This window comes from Lynx canadensis, chromosome A1 (genome assembly GCF_007474595.2).
Source record: "Lynx canadensis isolate LIC74 chromosome A1, mLynCan4.pri.v2, whole genome shotgun sequence".
In the NCBI taxonomy this organism is placed as follows: Eukaryota; Metazoa; Chordata; class Mammalia; order Carnivora; family Felidae; genus Lynx; species Lynx canadensis.
Genome location: NC_044303.2, coordinates 141,006,370 through 141,030,246, shown reverse-complemented (window position 1 = coordinate 141,030,246; position 23,877 = coordinate 141,006,370). Strand labels below are relative to the sequence as shown.

The 23,877-nt window shown below is 40.7% G+C and overlaps 2 protein-coding genes across 2 annotated transcripts in view; one reads left to right on the top strand and one right to left on the bottom strand.

Moving 5' to 3' along the window:
- IQGAP2 (IQ motif containing GTPase activating protein 2) overlaps positions 1-23,877 on the bottom strand; it is a 296,669-nt gene that overhangs the window by 74,537 nt on the left and 198,255 nt on the right. The window contains exon 13 of the mRNA XM_030323348.1: positions 14,673-14,836. Coding sequence (XP_030179208.1) covers positions 14,673-14,836 — 164 coding nt within the window. The remainder of the gene's footprint in view (positions 1-14,672; positions 14,837-23,877) is intronic.
- F2RL2 (coagulation factor II thrombin receptor like 2) lies at positions 3,250-9,494 on the top strand. Its single transcript, XM_030323366.2, has 2 exons — positions 3,250-3,526; positions 7,370-9,494. The coding sequence occupies exons 1-2, from the start codon at positions 3,463-3,465 to the stop codon at positions 8,440-8,442; spliced, it is 1,137 nt and encodes a 378-aa protein (XP_030179226.1). The 5' UTR covers positions 3,250-3,462; the 3' UTR covers positions 8,443-9,494.

The following is a 23,877-nucleotide window of genomic DNA, read 5'->3' as shown; positions in this document are numbered from 1 at the left end:
AGGCTCCAGGCTCCGAGCCATCAGCCCAGAGCCCGACGCGGGGCTTGAACTCACGGACCGCGAGATCGTGACCTGGCTGAAGTTGGACGCTCAACCGACTGCGCCACCCAGGCGCCCCTCACAGGAAACTTTAAATTTGAAGGAAAGACAATGATACTTGGCATTTATCAGACACAGAGACAAAAACAAAAGACCCATACAAAAACATGGTGGCTGCCCTCAAGGAGCTAACAACTTAGTAGAAAAGATAGATTTACATAAAAAATAATTATAATACAATGTGATCAGAGCGACAATGGCTGTAGACACGTGATCTAGAAATAGTCAAGAAATGATTATAGTAGGGGTTAATTACAGGGGGAAGAAATACTTGGAGCTAAGGACAGCTTCAGAATGGAAGTGATAACAGCAATAAAAAGGCACTAAATTATCTACCATTTTTTTTTTTACTCTTAAAGTGATTTTATTTTATTTTTGGTTGTATTTTAAAGAGAGACAGAGCATGCACATGAGTGAGGGAGAGGGGCAGAGCGGGAGAGAGAATCTTAAGCAGGCTCCACATTCAGTATGGAGAGTGACATGGGGCTAGATTCCATGTCCTCGGGATCATGACCTGAATTGAAATTAAAAGTTGGATGCTCCACCGACTGAGCCACCCAGGTGACCCCATTTTTTTTTTTACTTCTGGGTTGATTCTGACTACCATATTACAAATATGGTGCTACTATATAGTAATTCAATGGGATTTCCAGAAACCAACTGCCCAAGATTACATGAACTTGCCAAAGATTACAAGTAAATGTTATCAGGAGAAATTAAATATTTTTCAGGGAAGATGAGACATTCAATTTATTTTATTCAATTCAATTTTTTTGAAAGTTTATTTATTTTGAGAGAGAGAAAGCACATGCAGGGGCATAAACAGAGGCAGAGAGAGGGAGGGAGAGGGGTGATCCCAAGCAGGTTCCGCACTGTCAGCACAGAGCCTGACGCAGGGCTCAATCCCACAAATCTTGAGATCATGACCTGAGCCAAGATCAAGAGTTGGATGCTCAACTGAGTGAACCACCCAGGCACCCTGAGGCATTCAATTTTCAACAATGGGGACACTTGCCCATGTGTAGTAGTAAGTGTCACGTACTAAATCCTAAGGCAAGCCTGTGATGAACAGCAAGTAGCTCATCAGAACCATGAAGAACTTGCTCCATCATTCAGGACTCATGATGGATGGATAGTTGGCAGGAAGGAGAAATGACATCCACCTGCTCCTCTGCAAGGCTTCAAAGCTATTTCCCTCTTAGACTAACTTGAGATAATGTATGCGGAAAGCACTCTGAAAGTAAGACAAAGAATCTATCACTTCATCCTGTAATATCTGGGCTAATGGAGACCATCATGGAAGGCTTGGCTCCTGCTTCCACAATCATCTCTAGGCAGATCTGCCACATGGGTATGGTTACTTGTAGCAAGATCTCCATTTCTTGAAAGAATGGATGTGAAGGAATCAAACAAGAAGCATGATAGGAAGTTGAAGACTACAGGAAGAATGAAGAGACAGGGGAGTAGGAACTATTTGTTCCCAAGGCCAAAGAGAACCCAAACACTCCTCCCAGGACTAGCCTAAAGACTAAGTTCCATACAAGTTCATTTATGTCTCTTTCAGTTTTTTTGAAGAGTATTTACCAAATTCTTTCGTAACTTATCATTGTAGAAGATGCACCATACAAACTTTGACCCAGATGAAAAGGAAGTTAAATCCCACTTAAAAGCTTAAAGTATTTGTTTCATAAGGCAAAGAAAAAGTTTACAAACCAAATGGATTTAAGTCAACAGTTTAAATCATGACTCATTACACCGAAGGATGCTAGAGTTAAATGTAAAACCAAGAATAAAAACCAAGCCCTAGTGGTTTAAGATCTCCTTTTAAATTGCTTGCTACAAGACTGGAAATTTATTTATAGGATGGTCAGGGCTCTACCTCAAGCTACATAGCCAGGTTCAACATCTGAGTGACAAATGGATCAAGTAAAGAGAAAGCAGGCCATCTGCAAATCAAGTGATAAATTCCTGAATTCAGATGAATCCTAGAATATTTTAATTCAACAAAAAGTACCCTTTTCAATATTTTATGGCATTTTGGCTATTTCTGCAATAAAACAGCTTTCAATTTCAGCTTCTGTTAACATATATTATGTAGCTGAAGTACTATTAATTTTTGATTGTAAAACTCTCGGTGTGATGAAATTTAATCATGATGTGAAAAGTTTACACAGATCAATTCCTTCCTGGCTTAGCCCTCAGCCTGTAAGTCTCACACCAAATCTGCATTTTCTGATTCTTGCTGCATTTTATATGCAACATGCTGTTGGGACTGTTTGGCTTAGGGTTTAACCTTAAGTTCTGTTAAGTACAGAAAAATCTGTCACAATGCAGTTTCATTTATACTACATATTAAACCATACCCTCCGGGATATAATTATCCATAAAAGCTTATACGTTGCACAACGGTGTGGCTGTCCTAAACACTACTGAGTTGGACACTACTTAATGATTAAGATGGTAAATTTTATGTTATGGACATTTCACATTTTTTAAAAAATGTTTATTGTAGACCTGCTCACCAATAAGCATGGAATAAACAGAGTCCTCTGCATTTTAATGTTGTATCACGATTTTAGTTTATTATTTAACACCCCTCCACACCCCACTGTTACCTGACTCTGTAGTTAACGAACAGCTCAGAATATGCTGAGTTACGGAAAAACAAAAAAAAAACACCCTAAAACCAAGTATGGCCAAACAGTGATGGCAAATTCAGAACATGTGACACTGATGGAGAATTTTCAAAGTAACCAAGGTCTTAATTTAGCTTCCTAAAAAAAGTTTGTTTTCCGTGACTCATTTCATTTATAATTATGTAATGGGTTTAAGAATTAAGGTTTGAATAACAGAGAGGATTAAGGAAAGGCTAATTTCTGACAGCTCAGTTATTCAGTAGACATCACACTCTGGCACTGTGTTTTTTAAATGGATAAAAATGAGATATAGGACAGTCAAAACTAACTGCTGCTCGGCCTCTATGTTCAGCTTACTTCTATAAGCACTCACTGTATACTACCTGCATTTTTTCAACATGTCAAAGTATACGGGGTGGGAATTAGAGCATCTACGCAGAAGGAACTGTTAGGGGTGGGTAAGAGTTAAATGATTTGCTCCAGGAATAAAGTAATGTGTTCAGAGACTCAGCCTGAGTCACGCAGCCTGCAACATGAGCGCTGTCACACCCTTCCCCTCCAGAGGACCTGGGCAAGCTTCCCAGTCTGTGGAGCATGCGACAGACAGCACGCTCTACGGCGAGAACAAGGGTTCCATTTGCTGTTCACACACGAAACCGAGGGGAAGCTGTGCTCCCTAATTTTACACGTTTAACAACATTTGAGAAACGGGACTCAGGTCACCAAGATGAAAGCCCTCATCTTTGTAGCTGCTGGAGTCATGCTTCTGTCGCCCACTTTTTGTCAAAGCGGTAAGCTCTTTTCATACGGGGTAGGTCGGGGGGTGGTGGTTTGTGTTACAAGGGCAAACGGAATCTAATTTTCTTCGCACTTTACACAATCTGCAACCTGAAAGGCAGAGTTTGAGGTTTGTTATGAAAAGGCAGCATCTTGGAAGGGAATAGCTATCGTTTGTTTGCTCTGTTCAGACCTTGTCAAAGACCAGTGTTCTCTGCTGAGATTTAAAAACCTGTGGCATAGTCAAGATTTTAACTCCTACAATGAAGTCACGGATCAAACTTCATTGTGACAAGATTCTGATCTTCTAAGAATTTCCTCTGATTCGGCAAGACAGCACTTTTTCAAGAGATTTTCAAAATTCCTATGTTTATACCTTGTCTTGGGCCACAAGTAGGGAAAACAAGAACAGTACCAGAAAGAATGAGTGGTCCTCCAGTAAGTAATGCTAACAGGTTACTGTTTCTTAATGACTTTACCATGGAGTTCTCCTTACATTCACATGATCTTTTAGTTTTTAGAAATGAGATCTCCCAAATACTATTATTCAACTCTTAATGTGTTTCTTATTTCACTCAACCCAATGTTAGCCTGTCACCTCCTGCTTACTCCAAAATAAACCAACTTGCGCTATCTGTATCCACAACTCTTCTGCTGTTAGGTCACTCTCCAGCCAACATTGTTTGGAGCAGGAAAGCTGGGGTGAGGGACAACGATGAGATAGAAAAAATAAAAATTTAACAAAACTAAACCTCTACAGAGGAATGTTGCTTCAACAGGCAGTTGAAATCGCCAAGGTGGGTGTGGGAGAGTGCTAAGCATTCAGAGCAGCAGCGGGTGCGGGATTCACGAGGAGTGAGCATTCTGGGTAGGGGTGAACCCAAATGCAGCAGAAGGGGGCTCCTTCAAGATGCTGGTGGAGTTTGGTGCAAGTGAACAGGGGGCATTTAAAGGCGACAAAGTAAGAAGCAAGGCATTTGCTTTCTTCCATGGGGTGGGGAGAAATGAGTAAAAAAACCCCATCGTCTAGAGGCTGAAGTCTGGTCCCCTTGGACCAGTCCCTTTCCAAGGCCTTTGCCCACAGTAAAAACATTTTAGAAACATTATGCCAAACGGAAGCCTGTATTAAGAATCCAAACAAATTGAAAAATATGTCAAATTTAACAATGAGTACTATTTGAAAGCACACCAGACTCTAGGCACTAAAAGACTTACTCAAGTCAAGCCAGAGCTGGAATTCTCATGGAAAAAGGAATCGAGGCTTTTTCACAGCCACTGTTTACCATGTTTTTAGGCACCATGTCTTGCTCAATCACAGGAATTTTCTGAAAACTGACAAACACTTCATTTCAACAACTCTCTTAACAGATCTTGAAAGGAAATAACTTGCACAGCATGTTCTTCAGCCACCATTTTCCAGCTTTGGGCCTAATTCTCAAGGCATTTCTCTTTGGGTGACATCAAATTTAAGCATTTTTCAAAATGCGAGAATGAAGAGAAGGATTTGTGTGGCTGAATCCAAGGGTCACCCAAACGATCCTCAAAGTTCACATCTAAACACAGGCAGAGAAGAACACTCCCCAGATATTTCTTTCTTTTTCGTTAATCTATCTTCCTTTAAACGACACCTTAACACCACCTCCCTGTCCCTACTTGTTCAGGCAATACTCTGTTTTATACACTGAATTCAGTTTGTGCAATCTTAAGGTTATGAGGAAGGCTTCAATTTCACCTGGGGGCGAACTGCTAGAGATTAAAGCAGGAAGAGAAACTGGCTTTGAATGAGAACCAGGTTACTAAATACTAACCCCAAGTGCTCAACACGTAGGAATTCAGAAGTCATGTGAAAAGACGTAACTGGCAGAACAATGGCATTTTAAATTGGTAAGTATGAGGTTTATATTAGGCATTAAAGTCCATCTTAGAAATTTGAGAGAATCCACTTCATGTACGTGTCAAAGATTTACGGAAAAATTATATAACGAGAAACAGGTTTGAGTAGTAAGGTCTACTGTGTTTTTGAAATTGCTCTTGCATGAATTAGGAGGATTAAAATTAGCATGCCAACGAATGCCCAACATATAGTATAATTTATAGTATATAGTTGTTGCATCTCTATTCCTTTTTGTTCCATTTCTGAATTTTTCCTTAGTTTTTTAAACGGAAATAGAGTTGCCATACAATGTTACGTTGGCTTCAAGTGCACAACGTAGCGATTGGACAATTCTATACATTATCTCGTAAGTGTAATTACCACTTGTTACCAAACAATGTTATTACATTATGGACTATATTCTCTATTCCCCTCTTTTCATTTTTCTTCCTTTGTCTCCTCTATGCTTGTCATTTGTCCCATCTTCTTCCCCAAAATCATCTAGAGTAGATGCCTCCTAGTCATTTTTCCCTCCTGCCTCTCCCTCATTGCCACCAAAGCCAACTGGATGCCAAGTCCCTCTAAGCTGCCATCAGTTTCCACGGTTCACTTCGCCTTTCCGCTGCCATTGCTCTAGTTCGTTACTTTCCATCTTGAGTTTCAATGACTACAGTAGGCTCCAGATCAGTCCCCCTTGCCCCTAATTTCTTCCCTTTTCAGTTTCTACACTGTCACCCAAGTCATCTTAAATATAAACCAGATCACAGTTATATTAGTATGCTATTGGTGCTGCAACAAATTAGCACAATTGTAGTGGCTTAAAACAATACAGATGATACTTCTGGAGGTCACAAGTCCTGAAGTCAAGATGTCAGCAGGGCTGTGTTCATTCTGGAGGCTCTGGGGCATAAGTTATTTTCTTGTCTTTTTTTTTTTTTTTTTTTTTTTTTAGCTTCTAGAAGCTGCTTGCATTCCTTGGTTTATGGCTCCTCTTTTCATCCTCAATGCCGGCACAGCATAGCATTTTAAAATATCTGATATTGACTCCTTTGCCTCCCTCTTATAAGGAGTCTTATGATTACATCTGACTCACCTAGCCAATCCAGGATACTCATGCCATCTGAAGATCCTGAATCACATCTGCAAAGTCCCTTTTGCACATAAAATAACATATTCAAAGGGTTCAGGCATTAGCAGGTGGAATCTTGTGGGGCCATCATGCTGTCTACTATAATGGCCATGCCTCTGTTCACAATTTTGTATGTGCCTAAGCCCAGCAACTAAGAACAGAAACGATTCGTTTCGAGTTTTCTTCTAGTTAGAGGTCTTTCAGAGATTTGGCTGTATCCTACCCTTTCATCTATAACCTACCCTGTCATCTTCTTTCACACACCTTATTAGTGCAAGACAATGAGTTTTTGTGCACCTTTTCCAATGGTCTGACAGTTTGAAGACAGGGACAGAGTCTAACACTGTACCACTGGCATATAACATGCAATAAACATTTGTTGAATTAACTTATCTGACATTGCCAGATCCCATGCCAGCCCATATATCTTATTCATCTATTAAATTTCATCTATGAACCTTGCTCATCTTTACCTCTTCCTTGACATTCTGCTCAAACATTTAAATCTGTTAACCACTGTCTGAATGTCTATACAATTTACAGCCAATATGATATTGGTCTATAATGGTTGGTGTGCTATTATTGCTTTCTCCAACGGTATTATAAACTTCCTGCCTGCAAGGAGTTGCCATCTAGTTTTTGCTCCTGCATGGGCTAGCACAGTGCTGGGGCATACTATATATACTAAATGCATTCCTGCTAATTACCAGATTTATAGGGATTTGTAAAAATAAAAATGATCCTAAATTCTACAACTACAGAAACTATGTAGATAAAACTTTTAGTTTCATTGTGTCCTGAATCACAGGCATGGGCTCAGCAATAATTCATATTAATACTTCTTCTCAATTGCAGGCATGGCAAATGATGTACACAACTTGGCAAAACCAACCTTACCTATTAAGACCTTCCGTGGGGTTCCCCCAAATTCTTTTGAAGAATTCCCCCTTTCTGCCATAGAAGGCTGGACAGGAACTACCACAACTGTAAAAATTAACTGCCCAGAAGAAAGGGTTTCAAATCTCCACGTGAATAATGCTACCATGGGGTACCTGAGCAGCTCCTTAAGTACCAAACTGATCCCAGCCGTCTACATCCTGGTGTTTGTAGTAGGTGTGCCAGCCAATGCGGTGACCCTGTGGATGCTCCTCTTCAGGACCAGATCCATCTGTATGAACATCTTCTACACCAACCTGGCCATGGCAGACTTTCTTTTTTGCATCACACTGCCCTTTAAGATAGCTTACCACCTCAATGGGAACAACTGGGTATTTGGAGAGGTGATGTGCCGGGCCACCACAGTCATCTTCTATGGCAACATGTACTGCTCCATTCTGCTCCTCGCCTGCATTAGTATCAGCCGCTACCTAGCCATTGTCCATCCTTTCACATACCGAGGTCTGCCCAAGCGTACCTACACCTTGCTGACATGTGGACTGGTGTGGGCAACGGTTTTCTTATACATGCTGCCATTCTTCATCCTGAAGCAGGAATATTACCTTGTCCAGCAGGACATCACCACTTGCCATGATGTCCACAACACATGCGAGTCCTCATCACCCTTCCAACTCTACTACTTCATATCCTTGGCATTCTTTGGATTCTTAATTCCCTTTGTGGTCATTATCTACTGCTACACAGCCATCATTCGGACGCTTAATGCATATGATCACAGATGGTTGTGGTATGTTAAGGCCAGTCTCCTCATTCTTTTGATTTTTACCATTTGCTTTGCTCCAAGCAATATTATACTCATTATTCACCACGCTAACTACTACTACAACAATACTGATGGCTTATATTTTGTCTATCTCATAGCTTTGTGCCTTGGGAGCCTGAATAGTTGCCTAGATCCACTCCTTTATTTTCTTATGTCAAAAATCATAGATCACTCCACTGTTTACCTTACAATGGTGAAATCACCTTAGAGAACAAGGAACGCCATCTGTGAAAACACACCTTCTTGGGACGATATATGCCGAGTGCAAAGGGTTCTACCCTCTAACTCCATTCTTGAGCTCCTAAGAAATACTGCCTCAAAATAAAACACTACAAAAGCACTTTTTTATTTTAATACTTTTTCAGGATTTTAAGAGTGTCAGTGCAAAAGAAAAGATATCATCATCTTTAGGGCAACTGACACACTTGCCTGATGGTACTTCAAGACCTTTAATTCTCCATCTTCCCTACTTCCAGTAGGTTTCAACCCTACAGGTCCTGGAGGAGGAGGTGGGACAAGGGCGAAGCACAGGGAGAAGCTAAGATCTCAGTTTTCAGTGTTTGGCGTCATTTTTGATTCGTCTTCCTTCTCCAACTCTCACACAGGTGGTGCCTCATCAGCTCACTCGAAGTGATTTTTATCACTAGGGGCCACTACCTTAGTCCCACATTTGCCTTCTAACCATTCTTTTCACTGCCAGCCTATTCTATTTCACTGGCCATTGCCAGATTAATCTTCCTCAGATCATATTGGACACATCACTCAAAAAATCCCAGCTCACACAGAGTCAATGATTGTTCACTGTTTTGCAATAAGTTATAAATCTTTAGCCTGACATTCAGAGATAATTTTCCAACTTTACTTCCCAATAAACCTTGCCTGCAAAGTAGGCACCAGCCAAGCTTCTTGATTTGCTATAATCTTGACTTCTCCTTTTTGCTCTTGCTTCTCTAACTGTAAAGCTGTTTTTAACATGTTTGCCTTAATTCTTTCCATCTCTTAAAGTCTTCAATGGACCATTCTTCTGATTCTCAAGCTAGAAGTTCATTTTTCTCATCTCCCTTTCTTGTATTTTTGACATTTATATACAAATATTAATTTCATAAATACTTATTAAACACCCTGTATAGTAAAGAAGGGGCTACTCCTCTCCCTTCTTTAGTTTCCTGTAGACCCAAGCCTTCTCAGGGTTTGTGGGGCCCAGATCTATGCTCTGTATAACATGTTGCTGAGTGAATGAATAAAATCTCAAAGCAGCAAAGCAGTATGAAAGCCCATTCAATTGTTACTGAGAAGGCAAGGTACCTTGTATGACAAGGGAAATTATTTTTTGGTTGGGCATGTAAAAAAAAAAAAAAAGGTAAGTTAGAACATACTCATAAAATCATTTAAAAGTTCAAAATAACAAAACATTAAAAAATTAAAAAAAAAAGGGGGGCGTGCCTGGGGGTCTTAGTCGGTTAAGCAGACTTTGGCTCAGGTAATGACCTTACGGTCCAGGAGTTCCAGCCCTGTGTTGGGCTCTGTGCTGACAGTTCAGAGCCTGGAGCCTGCTTCAGATTCTGGGTCTCCCTTTCTCTCAGCCCCACATTGGGTACAGAGATTACTTGAAGAAAAAAGGAAAAAAAAAAACATCAAAAGAAACCTAAAATAAGTTTTAAGATGACAGAAACTTCAATGAAAGGAATTGGTTTCTGCAAATAAAGCCATCATGTGTAATACAGTTTCACGTAAAAGAAAAATGTAGTAATATTCACTTGTTAAAAGCACACAACTCTTGTGCAGTAAATATATACGTAGCAAAACAGAACGTTTTTGGGCATCTAATTCATAAAGTCTCAAGGAAAGCCTTCAATTTTAAAATAGCTCACAATTCACTGCCTCTGGTGAACAAAGTGTGTTTTCTGCTAAGTATGTGCCAACATGCGCATTACCCAGCCTTTCTCCTGAGACAAAAGGAATTTGGTTTCTACACAAGGTTACACTTGAAATACCATTAACGAGGAGCAAGAATTCTCACCAGCTTAAATCTCTGTCTTCAACCTTTGATAAAACTGGCCATCCGTTCCATGCAGATGTTATCCATTGTCATCGTTTTTAAAAATTCTTTTTATTTTAGAGAGAGAGGTAGAACACATGAAGGGGGGGGGAGAGATAGAATCTTAAGCAGTTTCCATGCCCAGCATGGAGCCCAATGCAGGGCTCAATCCCCTGATCCTGGGATCATGACCTGAGCCGAAATCAAGAGTCAGACGCTCAACCGACTGAGCCACCCAGAGCCCCTCCAATGTGATCTTTAACAGCTGTATGTTTTCACACAAGCTTTACTTTATACTAGTAATATAATTTTTTTCTATTATTTTCAAGGCCAGATCTTGGGAAGGCAAGGCACAGAATTATCTCCATCAAAACACAACTGCAACTTCCAAGCATCCAAACCACAAATGTTAAAAAATACACACGGATGGGGCACCTCAGTAACTCAGTCAGTTAAGTGTCTGACTTTTGACTTTGGCCAGGTCATGATCTCAGGGTCATGAGATCAACCCCCGCTGGGCGTGGAGCCTTCTTAATATTCTCTCTCCCCCACTCTCTCTCTCAAAAACAAAAAACAAAACAAAAGAAACCCACACAGACACACATACACACACACACAGACCTCATCAAATAAGCAAAGAATCAGTTTTTTTCCCCAGGGAAAAAAAACAGGCGGAGAAAAAAAAAGTTTCAAAATTAATGGGCAGAAAGAGAAAATGGTGTTTAAAAATAGCAATTAAACCAAATCATATTCATTGCTTGGAACTGTAATGTTTTAAATCTGTTAGCTCTTGCCAATACAATTCAGGCTCCTCATTTTATAGGCCGAAGCAGTTTAATTCCAGCCTGAGCTAGAACCCAGATCCTTAGGCTCATACTTAATGCTCTATTTCCACTACTAAAGCTGCTGCTCTTACACTTAGGAAGCAAGCCTGACAGACAGATGGCAAAGTGGAGACACCCAGCAAAGGCTTCTAAGTGTCCTGGTGAGGTCTCACGGCACTCCATCTTGACCTAAAGCTATCAGACTGGAATGCTCTGGAAGGGACTTGCATAGCCTGCCTATGAAAGATTTGTGGAGTCAAGGACAAACCGCATGTGGCTGTGGGCAGAGAGGAACCTAGGTCTATCTCTATCCTGTACCCAGAAGATCCCACGAGCGGTTTGTGGATGCAACAATTTGTGTGTGTCTAGCAAGGACTTTGTGACACAGACATCACTCAGCCTTACCTGGGCAACCGCTGGCACCCACAATAATATTAGCTACATTATTTCAGTATTTTTGGGGGGTGTCAAGCTCCATGCAAAATGCTGAACACTCAAACACATGTATATGTTCACAATATAATTATATATGATTACATGTTAATATAATCTATAGAAATATAAGTACGCGAACATACAAATACACTTTATTACATCTGTATGTTACTCTTAAACCCTCATCGTGATCCTGTAAGATAGGCACTATTATATCCATTTTACACGTGTGGAAATGGAAGTAAAGAGAATTCAAGGGACTTGACTAAAAATCTCTGGTTATTTTGACAAAGCCAATATTGGAATGGTGCCTGTCTGTCTCCAAAGCAAGTAACTGTATCTTCCAATGCTGACAAGTGTGCCTCGGGCCACAGTCTTGGCTCCATCAGTGGGGACGGCAGGCAGAGACCCATTCTCCCCTCCATGGGGTGTGGGGGCACAAGGCTTGGGTTTCAGTTTCACTCCCCTATTCGCTGGCCCGCTATGTATTGACCAGTCCCGTTCCTTTCCATCAGATGAAAGGGCAACAAGCCACACAGCTGCTGTGAGGGTCAAATGAAGATAAATAATGTGAGGGCACCCCTAAAGCACAGGGGGTACGGCAAGGCTGCTGCCATCCCCATCAGAAGGTTAACAGTACACAAGTCCCTGACTTGGAGGGATGTTTTTATTCACCTTTAATGAGGCAGTTCAGTAGTACATATGATTATATGTGCATATGTATGTAACATATAAATGTAAATAAATATGCACATACATAAAAAGATATACACTTTAATTTTTATTAAAAATATTTTTGCATAGGTAATACATGGTACAAAGTTTATATTAAAAATTTATTTTCTTCCTCCCTCACCACTCACTTCTCTTTGCCAGAGTCAACAGTTCCCTATGCTGCTGGAGACTACATTATGCCAAAATAATTTCTAATACCTTGCATCAAAATGAGCTGCCTTGAAGGGGAACACCTCAATCGGGGCAGTAGGTCCTATTCCACAAACTAAGTTACCAGGGAAATCTTGGCCCTTTGTGAGTTGTTTTTTTTTTTTTTTTAAGTTTAGAAAGATTCATCATGTAATACATGTACTCTCTAAGAAAGTAAAATCCCAACAGCACAAAAACAGAAAACAAAGAAGTCTCCCATCTACACCAGACTTCTAGTTCACCTTCCAGGTGTTTCCTTCTGGAAATAATTTATGCACATGCAAGAGTATGTTTATTATGGGTGTGTATCCCATTTTCAGGCAGGTGGAAACATTTTTTTTTTTTTACTTAACAATATACATATTGAAGATTATCCAATATAGATTCACTCAATTTTTTTTATATATATATGAAATTTATTGACAAATTGGTTTCCATACAACACCCAGTGCTCATCCCAAAAGGTGCCCTCCTCAATACCCATCACCCACCCTCCCCTCCCTCCCACCCCCCATCAACCCTCAGTTTGTTCTCAGTTTTTAATAGTCTCTTATGCTTTGGCTCTCTCCCACTCTAACCTCTTTTTTTTTTTTTTTTCTTCCCCTCCCCCATGGGTTCCTGTTAAGTTTCTCAGGATCCACATAAGAGTGAAACCATATGGTATCTGTCTTTCTCTGTATGGCTTATTTCACTTAGCATTACACTCTCCAGTTCCATCCACGTTGCTACAAAAGGCCATATTTCATTTTTTCTCATTGCCACATAGTATTCCATTGTGTATATAAACCACAATTTCTTTATCCATTCATCAGTTGATGGACATTTAGGCTCTTTCCATAATTTGGCTATTGTTGAGAGTGCTGCTATGAACATTGGGGTACAAGTGCCCCTATGCATCAGTACTCGATTCACTCAATTTTTTTGACGACCACAGAGTATTTCACTATATGGATATACTGCAACTTACTTAACTGGGCCTCTCTTGAAGGATATTTATATTGTTTGGGGTCTTTTGTTATTACAATGCAACAATAAACATCCCCTTTATAATACAGGTTTCTGAATCCAATGGACCAGGGCATAGTTGCAGAACTAATTACTTTTTGGATAGTTTTGGATACATTACTTAGCCTAAGTTTCATTATCTGTAAGTAATGATAAGGACATTTAAACCACATGGCTGTTATGGATTATTATGAGGATTATATGAGATAATATGCATACAAATACGCAGTATCATGCCTGGCAAACAACAGGTGCTCAATAAATGTTTGTTCGAATCAAAGATGCTGTTCCTGTTTCAGATGAGGCAGTTTCTGGGTTGTAAACACCTATACAGAGAAGACCTCCACTCCTTGAGGTTTTGGCTTGCAGCTGGAGACATGGCATCTATGAGTGGGGTCGGTTCCAGGGAGCATCTCTCTCTCACTCTCAAGGAACAGATCATAAGCTTCACCACTCAGCACCCTTCCAACACTGGCCAGTATCTGTGGAACACCTCCTAACACCAGTCTAAGTTCTGCAGCATGGAAAAAATCCTGTGCTCTTCAAAGGGACTGTGGCCAGGTCAGTCTCTTCCTGTGCTGAGAACAAACCAGGCTCACACCTGCCCAGCACTGTATTCCCAGCCTGCACCATCCTGCTTTCTGCCCACCTCACCAGCTCCTCCTTCCCTTCCAGGGGCAGCTCCTGTTCTCTCTCCATGACCACTCCTCTTAGGATTCTAGCCCACAAAAATCCATGGTCTCTGAAGTACTCGGTGCATGCCTTGTTTTCACACTGTGTCACATACTCATCTCTACTGTTATTTAACTCTTCTATATAAGAATGCCCACTACCTCCATTTCTAAGCATCTTAAGAAGGACAGAGATCTTCAAATGTCATGTGTTCCTTCTACCCTTTTTCCCTCTTACAGTACACTATGTATACAGTATGTGCTCAGTAAATATCCAATGAATTGGAATCTGAACAAGAACTCACCCACCAGTGAGGTTTTAGTTAAAGTAAAAGCAGTGATTAGCTCTGGAGCCAGCTTCCTGCTCATGTTTGACACCAGGATAAAAACAGCCCTATTATTTCCATTTTGGTCCATAGGCAATTGTGGGAAGAGTATCTCATAAGCCGTAGGCAAAACAAATCAAGAAAATCCTCCCTCTCAGCCCTTCTCCCTCCACCCAGTCTGTAAATTTAAAAGCAACAAACCTACTAAGACTCACCATGAGTTTCTGCATTTTAGCATGGTATAAAACATCCTGGTAGTGCTGGGCGCAGTCTGGATCCACATCTTTGATCTTAGCGGTAGGTAAGAGCAGAGTATCTAAAGTTTTCAAAGCATTCCCTTCATCAATAGCTTCATTGATGTACCCTACAGCTACGATTCCTAGGGCAAGAAAAAAAGTTTTCCTCTTAAGTCACAGTACATCATAAGTTCTCTAGAATCACCTATAAGAAAGATGGAGTTAGAAAGGGGGTAGGGAACCCCCTGCACATAAGAAAACCTCTAAGAGCTAATAAGCAGAGCTAAGGCTGCAGGATACAAGGTCAATGTAAAAAAGTGTGGAGTATTTCTACACACACTCAGTGTACGATGTGAAAATGAAATGGAGGAGAAAATTCCATTTGGAGTAGATTCCAATCACAACTACATTGTAACTACTTAAATCATAAACGGGAATAAATTTAACAAAAGAAGCACAAGACATGTACGCTGAAAACCACGAAACACCACTGAAAAAAATTAAAGATGACCTAAATAAATGGAAAAATCATCTCATGTTCATGGATCCAAACAATACTGTTAAGGCGGAAATACTCCTCAAACTGATCAATAGATTCAGGGTAATCCCTGTCAAAATCCCAATTGCATTTTTCTTTCAAACAGAAATTGACAAGCTGTATCTAAAATTCACATATAAATGCAAGGGACCAAGAATAACCAACGCAGTGTTGAAAAAAGAACAAAACTGGAGTTCTCTTAACAATTTCAAAACTTACTACAAAGCTACAGTTAATCAACACTGCATGGTGCTGGCATAAGGATAGATGTACGGATCAATGGAAAAGAATTTAGAGTTCAGAAATAAACCCTTACATTTGTGGGCAACTGATTTTTGACAAGACTGCCAAGACAACTCAACAAGTACAAGTCTTTATAACAAATGGCACTGGGACAACTGGACAGCCACATGCCTAAGAATGAAGCTGGACTCTCTACATCAGAGCCTACACAAAAAAATAACTCAAAATGGATCACAGACTGAAGTGTAAAAGCTTAATCTATGTAACACTTAGATGAAAACATAGGAGGAAATCTTTGTGGCCATGGGTTAGGTGCTAATTTTAATAGTGACACCAGAAACACAACTAAAGAAAAAAAATAAATACACGGGATGTAAAAATGCAAACTTTTATGCTTCAAAGGACACCAGAGAAAGTGAAGGCAATCTATAGAATGGGGGAAAATACTTGCAAATCCTCTATGTGATAAAAGACTCGTACACCTTATATACATGTATACCAGATATATAAGGAACTCTTACAACTCAACAATAAGAAAGGAAAACCCAATTTAAAATGGGTAAAGGCCTTGAACACACACTTCTTGAAAGAAGATATGCAAATGGCTAATAATCGCATGAAAAGATACTCAATATTAGTTATCAGGAAAATGCAAATCCAAATCACAATGAGATACCACTTCATATCCACTAGGATGGCAATAAAAATAAAACAAACAGTAACAAGTGTGAAGATGTGCTGACACTGGAACTCTCATACATTGCTGGTGGGAATAGAAAATGGTAGTTGTAATGGAAAACAAGCAGTTCCTTAAAATACTAAACGCAGAATTACCATCTGATCTAGCAATTCTACTCCTAGGTATATACACTTAAGGGAACCACAGGTTCACATAAAAACTTAGACACTATTCTACTTATATGAAATATCCACAATGGGAAAATCCACAGAAACAAAGTAGACCAGTGGTTGCGGGTGGGGGGAACGGGAGGACAGGCAAAGGGGAGTGACTCTACAAAGTCTCTTCTCGGGGTGATGAAAATGTTATGAATTTAGATAGTGTGATGGTAGTACAACTTTTTAAATCCATAAAAGTCACCATAAAAACAATCAATGGGTCAATTTTATGGTATATAAATTATATCTCAATGAAGGTGTTATAAAATGGGAGGACAACTTTATATACAAGTAGCAGGAGGAATGCTAATTTCTAGTGTAAACCTCACTTAGATAGCAGTGTGAAGGCAATGAGTGACAGAACCACAGAATAACAGAGCTGGAAAAATTTAATGTCGAGATGTACAGAAAAAAAAAACTGAAATACAAAGAGGTTTGGATATACATTCTATTCTTTAGATTACGTTACCACTTTGTGAAGGATGCCAAAACAGAGATAGTTCTTTTTTTTTTTTTTTTAATTTTTTTTTCAACGTTTATTTATTTTTGGGACAGAGAGAGACAGAGCATGAACGGGGGAGGGGCAGAGAGAGAGGGAGACACAGAATCGGAAACAGGCTCCAGGCTCTGAGCCATCAGCCCAGAGCCTGACGCGGGGCTCGAACTCACGGACCGCGAGATCGTGACCTGGCTGAAGTCGGACGCTTAACCGACTGCGCCACCCAGGCGCCCCCAGAGATAGTTCTAAATCAAACAATTCCCTATAGTATCAGTAGAGCGAATTTCCAGGTCCATACAGTCCAATGCTGTCCAATAGAACATTCTGTGATGATGAAAACGTTCTCTGACTGGGCTGTCCAATACACTTCATGTAACTATTAAGCATTTAAAATGTGGCTAGTATGACTGACGAACTTAATTTTAAATTTTATCTAATTTTAATGATTAAAGTAGCTGCACGTAGTTGGGGAGTGTAGATAGGCCTCCTAGAGATTAATAGTCAGACATGTTTTTTAAGATAGTTTTAAGGTTTAGTTATGACTAATTACTATCACAAATTGCTTCTATGAAACCACCTGGTAAAATAACATCTGGAGCCCTAACTCATGGATATGCCAAAAGAATAATAACCGTATCTACCAGCTCAACCTTCTACCATCTCCATCATACCACAGGTTCTTAGGAAATAGACTAGAAGGTCCAGGAAAGAAAAATACAGAGCAAAGTCATGGAACTTGACAAATTTTTGCAACACCAGCAAAGGGTATCTATTTGGAGGCCCATTCTCCGTACTACCTTATTATTAAAAATAAATTATCAACAAGTCATAAAATACTAAAGTATATGCAAGAATATACTTATATATAGTAGACACATGAACAAAGTGGGGGTTAGGAGCACCAACACCCTGTGCAGTCAAAAATTCAGGTATAGGGAAGATGGCGGCGTAGGAGGATGCTGGGCTCACCGCGTCCTGCGGATCACTTATATTCCACCCACACCTGCCTAAATAACCCAGAAAATCGCCAGAAGACTAGCAGAATGGATTCTCCCAAGCCAAACACAGATGAGAGGCCCACGGAAGAGGGTAGGAAGGGCAGAGAGGCGGTGCACGCTGCACAGACTGGCGGGAGGGAGCCTGCTGGCCAAGCAGAGCCCCGGAGTCTGGCTTGAAAAGCGGAGGGGCTGGACTGCGTGGGTTCTGCCAGCCAGCGGGACTTAACATCTGGAAGGTTATAAGTTAACAGCTCTGCTTGGAGAACGGGAGGGTTGGAGGACAACGCGAGGGAGAGTTGTTGAGTCCTGGACGACAGAGCGCAGCTTGGAGGGGAACAAAGGCGCTGGCCAGCGCCATCTCCCTCCCCCATCCCCCAGCCAAAACCCCAGGGGAACCAGTTCCTGTCAGGGAACTTGCTTGCACCGCGCAAACACCGAATGCTGTGTTTCTGCGGATTCATCCCTCTGGCGGGTCTGACTCCCTCCCGGTGCCACAGGGCCCCTCCCGAAGCGGATCTCCAAAGGAAAAGTGAGCTGAGCCTGCCCCTCCCGCCCCTGTGCACTTGGTGATCCACCCCAGCTAATACGCCAGATCCCGAGCACCACAAGCCTGGCAGTGTGCAAGTACCCCAGACAGGGGCCACCCCACCCCACAGTGAATCCTGCCCCTAGGAGAGGGGAAGAGAAGGTACACACCAGTTTGACTGTGGCCCCAGCGGTGGGCTGGGGGCAGAGATCGGGTCAGACTGCGGCCCCACCCACCAGCGCAAGTTATTCAAGACAGCACAGGGGAAGTGCCCTGCAGGTCCTCACCACTCCAGGGACTATCCAAAATGACGAAATGGAAGAATTCCCCTCAAAAGAATCTCCAGGAAATAACAACAGCTAACGAACTGGTCAAGAAGGATTGAAACAATATAACAGTGAATTTAGAATAATAGTCATAAGGGGTGCCTGGGTGGCTCAGTCGGTTGGGCGTCCGACTTCAGCTCAGGTCACGATCTCGCGGTCCGTGAGTTCGAGCCCCGCGTCGGGCTCTGGGCTGATGGCTCAGAGCCTGGAGCCTGTTTCCGATTCTGTGTCTCCCTCTCTCTCTGCCCCTCCCCCGTTCATGCTCTGTCTCTCTCTGTCCCAAAAATAAATAAACGTTAAAAAAAAAAAATTAAAAAAAAAAAAGAATAATAGTCATAAAATTAATCGCTGGGCTTGAAAACAGTATAGAGGACAGCAGAGAATCTATTGCTACAGAGATCAAGGGACTAAGGAACAGCCAAGAGGAGCTAAAAAATGCTATTAATGAGCTGCAAAATAAAATGGAGACAACCACGGCTCGGATTGAAGAGGCAGAGGAGAGAATAGGTGAACTAGAAGATAAAATTATGGAAAAAGAAGAAGCTGAGAAAAAGAGAGATAAAAAAATCCAGGAGTATGAGGGGAAAATTAGAGAACTAAGTGATGCACTAAAGAGAAATAATGTACACATAATTGGTATTCCAGAGGAGGAAGAGAGAGGGAAAGGTGCTGAAGGTGTACTTGAAGAAATAATAGCTGAGAACTTCCCTGATCTGGGGAAGGAAAAAGGCACTGAAATCCAAGAGGCACAGAGAACTCCCTTCAGATGTAACTTGAATCGATCTTCTGCACGACGTATCATAGTGAAACTGGCAAAATACAAGGATAAAGAGAAAATTCTGAAAGCAGCTAGGGATAAACCTGCTCTAACATATAAAGGGAGACCTATAAGACTCGTGACCGATCTCTCTACTGAAACTTGGCAGGCCAGAAAGGAATGGCAGGAGATCTTCAATGTGAGAAACAGGAAAAAATATACAGCCGAGAATCCTTTATCCAGCAAGTCTGTCATTTAGAATAGAAGGAGAGATAAAGGTCTTCCCAAACAAACAAAAACTGAAGGAATTCGTCACCACTAAACCAGCCCTACAAGAGATCCTAAGGGGGACCCTGTGAGACAAAGTACCAGAGACATCGCTACAAGCATGAAACCTATGGACATCACAATGACTCTAAACCCATATCTTTCTATAATAACACTGAATGTAAATGGACTAAATGCGCCAACCAAAAGACATAAGGTATCAGAATGGATTAAAAAACAAGACCCATCTATTTGCTATCTACAAGAGACTCATTTTAGACCTGAGGACACCTTTAGATTGAGAGTGAGGGGATGGAGAACTATTTATCATGCTACTGGAAGTCAAAAGAAAGCTGGAGTAGCCATACTTATATCAGACAAACTAGACTTTAAATTAAAGGCTGTAACAAGAGATGAAGAAGGGCATTATAGAATCATTACAGGGTCTATCCATCAGGAAAAGCTAACAATTATAAATGTCTATGCGCCGAATACGGGAGCCCCCAAATATATAAAACAATTACTCATAAACATAAGCAACCTTATTGATAAGAATGTGGTAATTGCAGGGGACTTTAACACTCCACTTACAGAAATGGATAGATCATCTAGACACATGGTCAATAAAGAAACAAGGGCCCTGAATGAGACATTGGATCAGATGGACTTGACAGATATATTGAGAACTCTGCATCCCAAAGCAACAGAATATACTTTCTTCTCGAGTGCACATGGAACATTCTCCAAGATAGATCATATACTGGGTCACAAAACAGCCCTTCATAAGTATACAAGAATTGAAATTATACCATGCATACTTTCAGACCACAATGCTATGAAGCTTCAAATCAACCACAGGAAAAAGTCTGGAAAACCTCCAAAAGCATGGAGGTTAAAGAACACCCTTCTAAAGAATGAGTGGGTCAACCAGGCAATTCGAGAAGAAATAAAAAAATATATGGAAACAAACGAAAATGAAAATACAACAATCCAAACGCTTTGGGACGCAGCGAAGGCAGTCCTGAGAGGAAAATACATAGCAATCCAGGCCTATCTCAAGAAACAAGAAAAATCCCAAATACAAAATCTAACAGCACACCTAAAGGAAATAGAAGCAGAACAGCAAAGGCAGCCTAAACCCAGCAGAAGAAGAGAAATGATAAAGATCAGAGCAGAAATAAACAATATAGAATCTAAAAAAACTGTAGAGCAGATCAACGAAACCAAGAGTTGGTTTTTTGAAAAAATAAACAAAATTGACAAACCTCTAGCCAGGCTTCTCAAAAAGAAAAGGGAGATGACCCAAATAGATAAAATCATGAATGAAAATGGAATTATTACAACCAATCCCTCAGAGATACAAGCAATTATCTGGGAATACTATGAAAAATTATATGCCAATAAACTGGACAACCTGGAAGAAATGGACAAAGTCTTAAAAACCCACATGCTTCCAAAACTCAATCATGAGGAAACAGAAAGCTTGAGCAGACCCATAACCAGCCAAGAAATTGAATCAGTCATCAAAAATCTCCCAACAAATAAGAGTCTAGGACCAGATGGCTTCCCAGGGGAGTTCTACCAGACATTTAAAGCAGAGATAACACCTATCCTTCTCAAGCTATTCCAAAAAATAGAAAGGGAAGGAAAACTTCCAGACTCATTCTATGAAGCCAGCATTACTTTGATTCCTAAACCAGACAGAGACCCAGTAAAAAAAAGAGAACCACAGGCCAATATCCCTGATGAATACGGATGCAAAAATTCTCAATAAGATACTAGCAAATCGAATTCAACAGCATATAAAAAGAATTATTCACCATGATCAAGTGGCATTCACTCCTGGGATGCAGGGATGGTTCAACATTCGCAAATCAATCAATGTGATACATCACATTAATAAAAGAAAAGATAAGAACCCTATGATCCTGTCAATCGATGCAGAAAAGGCATTTGACAAAATTCAGCACACTTTCTTAATAAAAACCCTTCAGAAAGTCGGGATAGAAGGAACATACTTAAACATCATAAAAGCCATTTATGAAAAGCCCACAGCTAACATCATCCTCAATGGGGAAAAACTGAGAGCTTTTTCCCTGAGATCAGGAACATGACAGGGATGTCCACTCTCACCGCTGTTGTTTAACAGTGTTGGAAGTGCTAGCATCAGCAATCAGACAATAAAAGGAAATCAAAGGCATCAAAATTGGCAAAGATGAAGTCAAGCTTTCACTTTTTGCAGATGACATGATCTTATACATGGAAAATCCGATAGACTCCACCCAAAGTCTGCTAGAACTGATACATGACTTCAGCAAAGTTGCAGGATACAAAATCAATGTACAGAAATCAGTTGCATTCTTATACACTAATAATGAAGCAACCGAAAGACAAATAAAGAAACTGATCCCATTCACAATTGCACCAAGAAACATAAAATACCTAGGGATAAATCTAACCAAAGATGTACAAGATCTGTATTCTGAAAACTATAGAAACCTTATGAAGGAAATTGAAGAAGATATAAAGAAATGGAAAAACATTTCGTGCTCATGGATTGGAAGAATAAATATTGTCAAAATGTCAATACTACCCAAAGCTATCTACGCATTCAATGCAATCCCAATCAAAATTGCACCAGCATTCTTCTCGAAACTAGAACAAGCAATCCTAAAATTCATATGGAACCACAAAAGGCCCCGAATAGCCAAAGTAATTTTGAAGAAGAAGACCAAAGCAGGAGGCATCACAATCCCAGACTTTAGCCTCTACTACAAAGCTGTCATCATCAAGACAGCATGGTATTGGCACAAAAACAGACACATAGACCAATGGAATAGAATAGAAACCCCAGAACTAGACCCACAAACGCATGGCCAACTCATCTTTGACAAAGCAGGAAAGAACATCCAATGGAAAAAAGACAGTCTCTTTAACAAATGGTGCCGGGAGAACTGGACAGCAACATGCAGAAGATTGAAACTAGACCACTTTCTCACACCATTCACAAAAATAAACTCAAAATGGATAAAGGACCTGAATGTGAGACAGGAAACCATCAAAACCCTAGAGGAGGAAGCAGGAAAAGACCTCTCTGACCTCAGCCATAGCAATCTCTTACTTGACACATCCCCAAAGGCAAGGGAATTAAAAGCAAAAATGAACTACTGGGACCTCATGAAGATAAAAAGCTTCTGCACAGCAAAGGAAACAAACAACAAAACTAAAAGGCAACCAACGGAATGGGAAAAGATATTTGCAAATGACATACTAAATAAAGGGTTAGTATCCAAAATCTGTAAAGAGCTCACCAAACTCCACACCCGAAAAACGAATAACCCGGTGAAGAAATGGGCAGAAAACATGAATAGACACTTCTCTAAAGAAGACATCTGGATGGCCAACAGGCACATGAAAAGATGCTCAATGTCGCTCCTCATCAGGGAAATACAAATCAAAACCACACTCAGATATCACCTCACGCCAGTCAGAGTGGCCAAAATGAATAAATCAGGAGACTATAGATGCTGGAGAGGATGTGGAGAAACGGGAACCCTCTTGCACTGTTGGTGGGAATGCAAACTGGGACAGCCACTCTGGAAAACAGTGTGGAGGTTCCTCAAAAAATTAAAAATAGACCTACCCTATGACCCAGCAATAGCACTGCTAGGAATTTACCCAAGGGATACAGGAGTACTGATGCAAAGGGGCACTTGTACCCCAATGTTTATAGCAACACTCTCAACAATAGCCAAATGATGGAAAGAGCCTGATGAATGGATAAAGAAATTGTGGTTTATATACACAATGGAGTACTATGTGGCAATGAGAAAGAATGAAATATGGCCCTTTGTAGCAACGTGGATGGAAATGGAGAGTGTGATGCTAAGTGAAATAAGCCATACAGAGAAAGACAGATACCATATGGTTTCACTCTTATGTGGATCCTGAGAAACTTAACAGGAACCCATGGGGGAGGGGAAGGAAAAAAAAAAAGAGGTTAGAGTGGGAGAAAGCCAAAGCATAAGAGACTCTTAAAAACAGAGAACAAACAGGGTTGATGGGGGGTGGGAGGGAGTGGAGGGTGGGTGATGGGTATTGAGGAGGGCACCTTTTGGGATGAGCACTGGGTG